The 6,748-nt window shown below is 32.4% G+C and overlaps 1 protein-coding gene across 3 annotated transcripts; it reads right to left on the bottom strand.

Moving 5' to 3' along the window:
- Nucleotides 1-639: 639 nt before the first annotated feature.
- On the bottom strand, nt 640-4,094 carry LOC142533737 (proline transporter 1-like). Of its 3 annotated transcripts, none has more exons than XM_075640611.1 (8): nt 4,012-4,094; nt 3,700-3,940; nt 2,711-2,935; nt 2,517-2,611; nt 2,102-2,291; nt 1,862-1,986; nt 1,463-1,678; nt 640-1,101 (listed from the first exon to the last, which is right to left on the bottom strand). In XM_075640611.1, the coding sequence occupies exons 2-8, from the start codon at nt 3,812-3,814 to the stop codon at nt 724-726; spliced, it is 1,344 nt and encodes a 447-aa protein (XP_075496726.1). In that variant the 5' UTR covers nt 3,815-3,940; nt 4,012-4,094; the 3' UTR covers nt 640-723. The 3 variants fall into 3 exon arrangements, with proteins under 3 accessions (XP_075496726.1, XP_075496727.1, XP_075496725.1); XM_075640612.1 differs by having other exon boundaries at nt 4,004-4,021; XM_075640610.1 differs by having other exon boundaries at nt 3,700-4,084.
- Nucleotides 4,095-6,748: the final 2,654 nt, after the last annotated feature.

Here is a 6,748-nt window from a genome sequence, read left to right on the forward strand (position 1 = left end):
AAACTTAATAAATAGTAACAGATTATCATGGGAGAAAATTAAAAGCATGAAATATTTATAATCCGACGTATTTTATTAATGTCGGGTGAACTCTTATGTTAAGATCTTTCAGTTATATTTTCTTAAAGAAAAAGTAATCAAGCCACAATTCATAGAGGACTCGAAATAGAGGACAAGACTTCCTAATTTTGGGTGTCGTCAACTTCGAAACCAGGTATGCTACATAATTGGAAGATTTGTTGCAATGAAAACAATCAAATTTGAGCCATGCGCCTAAGCATATTTCACAAAGAGATGGAAGAATGGAGAAGTATTGCAAATGAAATTGACCACAGAGCATTTGTTTCCACGATAACTATGTCCAATGGTTTTGCCTTGCAACCAAACCATCAGCTCCGTTCCCAAATTCATAATTAAGAAGTAATTTTTCTAGTCTAGTTTCATATGACATAAATGTTCCAAGCTTATGATAATATGTCGGGTTGGATATCCAATTATAATACTCACTTCTCTGATAAAAAAAAATAAATTAAAGATATTTAATGTTCCATTGGCGTTGAGCTTCCAAGTGTATTTTAATTAATGGGTTTGATAAGTTGACGTTTAAAACTATAGTTGTAGACTTATGTAGGAATACCATAAAATTTAAAACAAGATTCTAAGCTTGAAATAAAAACAATGTATTTTTAATGGTACAACTACTCAATCAAGTGAAAAAAAGAATTATAAATCTGCAAAAACATGGTAAGTACTAGAATCCACGTCAATAAGCCTCGCCGCAGAAATTGCTGCTATAACTGACATACATCCGAAAAACAAGACATTTAGCCAATGCCAACTCTTCTGCAAGGATGTAAGCTTATTCTTCTTGGCAACAAGATACATGTGGTTTGCAAGAATAAACGTGAGAGGGAATGTGCTAATAGCTCCCGTAAGACTCATGAAATCGCCCAAGAATGGTAGCAAGGCTGCAACGAAGGAGGTCATCCCTAGGTAACCGCCCCTGACTAAGATCCTGAAAGACAAGTTGCGTAAAGCAAGCGCGCTTCCTTTGATCCCATATTTTGTGTCCAAGTATTCATACATTGGGCTCGCAAAAATCTGAGAGCCAAAAATGGTGATTCTGAAGTCAATATACATAAATATTAAAGATTGCGATAAACTGCAATAAAAGTTTTTGATTTGGTCTTATATTGTACTGGGAGACTTAAAAGAGGTATGTTTTGCATTGAAAGGTGTAAATGTAAGGTTATATAAAGGAAATTCAAGGATGCTTTGATATGAAGCCTCAAAACCGTAAACTTGAAAGAGGTATATTTCTGCATTGAAAAGGTGTAAATATAAGGTTCTATAAAGGCAATTCAAACTTCAGGGGGTTTCGATTTAATTTACCTTGAAATGTTTTCACGATATGTAAAATGGGTAGATCAAGATAAAAATAGAAAAGGATGACGATGAATACATGTAAAGCAATGATTGTCTGCAAGAAAGCTGAAATATTAGCAAAAGCCTTGATCCAAATTGGACCATTAACATTGTTGAGCAAGTAGGCTGATGTGCTGGAACCGTAAGCCCAGTATCCCATAAAAGTCACTGCATACATTGGCAGAACTCCAAGTGTGAACTGAAAATACAGAGCCTTCATCATGTTCTCAACAACAGGTTTTCTCACTGTTGCCTGTCAAAAATATGAATAAACATAAGAATTGATCGAAAACCGAATCTATAACCTCTAAAAAGATTTTTTGGCGGACTGAGAGCAATTTAGACACCAGCAAGTCACATGTGAAGTCCCCTAGAAGATCCTACTGTTAATTATACATTCTATTCATACGGAAAGTTCCTCATTAATTTTCTTTACCTGTATTTCAGGAAGCATTCCAGTATTGAAGGCAAAAACGAGATTTGCAGAAGCACCAATGGTTGTAAAAATCTTGTCTGCGACTGATCCTGGAATTTTGTAATCCCTGGGAGGAGCTTCAGTGCCTATTGCAAATTAATGGTTTCCTTATCACAAAATTAAAATGAATTCTGCTCTGGGAAACTGGATTTGGTACATCTTAGCTTAAGAAATGTAAACGAGAAAATCAGGATAGTGTACCATCTTTAAGTGCCAGCGCAAATCCTATGATGATGTATACCAGACTAAAAAACGTTGAAAACGCCAACCATACACGCAGTGCTGACAAGTGAGGTATGGCCATGGCAAACAGAGCACATGCTAGCCCCGCTATGGTAATGGCATATGGAAGTTTCATGGAATGATCACCGTGAAAAAGAATATAAAAAGCCTGTGAACCATAAGAATAAAGAAAATAAACTAAAGCCTCGAGATCTTTATAAGAAAATCCCAGTATCTCAAAATTCATGGCATAGATAAGTATCATACTTCAAGATTTTGATGTTAGAGTGCCACAAGTATAAATGCAGAGATAAAAGTCAGATACGGAGTAATTGAGAAGACTATCCTCCAAACTCAAACATGGGACTTTGAAACAACAAAAGTAATAACGTACCTTAAAAGCCTGACCAGCTAAAATGATAAATCCAACATTGATCATGAAGAGATTCACATACTGCAGCGCCCATGTCAGAGAATATGCCTTTCTACCTATAAAAACAAACCTTAGAATGTTCTACTCTGTGAGAAAAGGAACTGGAGAAATTATTCGACTTCTTTTTATCATCGTTACGTGTTATTTGTGCTTACCGTATATAAATCCTGCAAGGTCTCTGTATCTGATATGCCTCTTTCCTCCGAACTCATGAAGCTTGGCAACAAGAGCATTTGCATACAAAGATATTGCTGTTGCAAGGATAAGTCCTACCACACCTCCTATCCAACCCAACGGAACCATGACAGTGCCAGAGTACCCCAGCACATAGGCACTGTTGATTCCAGTAGTGAGAACAAATCCCACTTGAAACCATGAATCTACAAACAAGAACAAATCCCACTTAAAACCATGAATCTACAATAACATCACAAGGACAATAAGCCAGTAGAGTAAAATAAAACACATCACGACGTTACAAGCCATCAGCAACAAAAATCAATAGATGAGTTCAGTTCAAAGGTAAATCATCACATTGATGTTGAGGGATGAACAGTTCCATTAAAAGTAAACTGAACTTCAGCATTTTTTTAATATATTTTGAATGAATTTTGTTAAGATACACCTTAAAGTCTACATCATAAGTGGGACAGGTAAAAGATGTAGAATACAACATTTTAAACCAACCAATTTTCCAGTATTAGGTAGAAATTTTTGATATATTAAACATAAGGCTAAACAAATTAAAGCTCAAATCTGATCAAATTTTCCCGATTGAAAAGTTGGAAAACATAACATCCTCAGAATAGATAGATGCTTACACATGCAAAGTAAAAATCACAAATAAACATATCCAACAAACTCAAATCAAACCCAGAAAGTCACTAAATCTTTTTTATTTCCGAAAGCATCCGAAATATACTGAGTGAAGGAAAACCCTTTCCGCAATCAACGTTTCCCCTAAAATACTGGTTCTAATACTTAACCAGCCACCGTAGAAAGCTTGTTGATTTGGCACCATTAAAAAACACGTATGCAGATCACAATAACTTAATTCGCTGATGGAACGCCCATGAATGAATCGGAGTGTGAAGTTTATTAAAAAAAAAGGAAAAGAAGAAAAAAGGATTGAATAAAAAAGAACCATGGCTGATTTGGTGGGCGGTGTCTGGAATTTCGACGGACAAATGATCATCAGAATAGACCTTTCCCGCAGAGGCGGAGGTCCCAACGACGCCGTCTCCACCTTGGCCACCCATTCCCAGCACCACCTCACCGCCTTCTTCTCCTGCTCCCGATAGCAGTCCAATGACCTCCTCCTCCTCTTCGAGTATCACCAAAGCCAACCCTTCTTCTTCCTCTCTTCTCTCTTCCACTATTTATTACTGACCAAAAAAACAAGGTAATAAATCAAAAAACCCGAAGTAGTTTGCAGAGATCGAATGTACCTCTGTACTTTGAGAGAAAACGAGAGGGGGAGAATTGAATTGTTATAATTGGCAATTAATTTCATCCGAGGTTGTCGAGTTCTTCGATTGAATTTTTTATTTATGTAAAAATCAAAGGCATTGATTGGTTACTAGTTAATTAACAGTCCCCATAAAACTAAACAGTTGATTCGTTACCGTTAAATGGGGGCCGTTTATCAGATTTGGTGGGGGAACATGATTGGTTTGTTTAAAAAAATATTATAAATTAATAAAATAAATATAAAAATATAGCAAATTGGGAGGATTTGTAAAAATATAACAATCCGGGACTAACCGTCCCGGATTCATATTTTTTTATTTTTTTAAAAAAAATAAGGAAAAGAAAGTGGGGCAGGTATTTTTTTAAAAAAAACTATAAGGGAAATCGGCGACGGTTGCTATTGGCGAAGATTTGGAAGACACCGTCGCTATTCGCGTCGGTTTAAACAACAACCGTCGCTAAAGTAAATCATTGTATTACTGCCACGGATTCTGAGAAGACGTGTCCCATTTTCTTTCTTCAAGTAGAAATACGGGTATTCTTTTTATCATCGTCAAAAATAATTGTTCCTCATATTCATTCTCGCAACTTATTTTTTTCATTCGATTTATATGTACAAAATCAATCTTTTCTACTTCGATCATATATTAATATTATTTGTTGATTTTATCGTCCATTTCATTTGAAGAGATACGGAGATGTAATGTTTAATTTCGTTGATAATATTATAATTATATATTAAGAAATAATTTTTTTGTGTAACTTTTTTTATAATATTTGTCATTTATCTCATAAAATAGCATCGTCCGTTGATATTATTACAAGTTCCATATAATTACGTCTGAGAAAATAATTTAATTAATTTTTTAATATTTTGTTTGTATTATTTATATTATATTAATGTAATTATAATTTTGTTCACTAACATTATATAATTAGAGATAATTTAGTTAAATATCATATTTTTAATATTAATCGCGATGCTAAAAAATAGTTTGATATAATATTATATCTACAATAATTATATTTAATTTACGTGATATAATATTATATCTACAATAATTAAAAATTTTAATTAATATACTTATTTTAATTACAAAAATTATATTACTTGATATAATATTATATTTACAATAATTACAATAATTACAATAGTTATATTTAATTTACGTGATATAATATTATATCTACAACAATTACAATAAATACAATAATTAATTGTTTTATTGGAATTAAAATATGTATATAAATTACGGATTTTATATTTACGTGAAATTTTATGTATATTATATGTATAATTATAGTATTAATTGCATTATAAATTACGAAGGTTAAAAATACGTGAAATTTTAAAACTTATTCTCAATATACTTTAAAAACGTAACAAAATACTTTATAATTTCATTAGTATTAAGTACACTAATATTAACTCATTTTTATATTAAAATAAATTATTTATATTAAAATTACTTCTTAATATATAATTATAACATTATCAACGAAATTAAACATTACCTTTTCGTATCTCTTCAAATTAAATGGACCATAAATTCAACAAATAATATTATTATATGATCGAAGTAAAAAAGATGGATTTTGCACATATAAATCGGATGAAAAAAATAAGTTACGAGAATGAATATGAGGAACAATTATTTTCGACGATGATGGAAAGAATACCCGCATTTCTACTTGAAGAAAGAAAACACACGGAAGTTAAACGTCTTCTTACTTTAGCGACGGTGGTTTTTAAACCGTCGCAAATAGCGCCGGATTTGTCTTAACCGTCGCTAGTGGCGACGGTTTTACATAAACCGTCGCTGATTTACCTTATATATTTTTTAAAAGATCCGTGCCCCACTTTCTTTTTTTTAAAAAAATAATAATAAATATGACCGGATTGTTATATTTTTACAAATCTCCCCAATTTGCTATATTTTTACAATTATTTTATTAATTTATAATATTTTTAAAAAAAACCCGAACATGATTGGTCGGGATTCATTGCCACGTGGAGATTGTTGCCCCCGGGGGAGAATTGAATTGTTGGACTTACACGGTATCACGGATTTTTATCTGTGAGACGAGTTAACTCTATCGATATTTGCAATAAAAAGTAATACTATTAGCATAAAAAATAATATTTTTTCATGGATGACCCAAATAAGAGATCCGTCTCACAAACTACGACCCGTGAGACCGTCTCACACAAATTTTTACCTTGATATTGTTGTTTTTATTTTCTCAAACATTAATAGGTTCATGTGGTTTTAAAAAATAGTTTTGTTTGCTTTACATTTTACAATATAGTATTCCTTAATTTTGAAATCTTAAAATACCCCTTTTTCAACATGTTTATCCATTCTAATCAATTAATACAACTTAGTGAGATAAAAATTTATTTTTAAAAACAATGATAACAAATCGTATCAACGTAATTTTTTTTAGAGATAACATAAATTTCAAATCTTGTTTGGAAGTTGGAACTCATCTCGTGGGAAAGTGGCATTTATTTAGAGGGCTCAATCCAGTAATTCAATATAGAGATACTAATGGATATTTGAATTAATGGAATGAATGAGCGTTTGGTCAATAGTTATAAGTTCGATTCTTCTTATCAATATATTCTCAACGAGCTTGTTGCACAGGGTTTGTCCAACGCGGTTTACTTGACTAAAATGATTTGCAGGCTATTGTGTTAGTCCAAGCGTTTACTCACATAC

This window comes from Primulina tabacum, chromosome 18 (genome assembly GCF_025594145.1).
Source record: "Primulina tabacum isolate GXHZ01 chromosome 18, ASM2559414v2, whole genome shotgun sequence".
NCBI classification, from domain to species: Eukaryota; Viridiplantae; Streptophyta; class Magnoliopsida; order Lamiales; family Gesneriaceae; genus Primulina; species Primulina tabacum.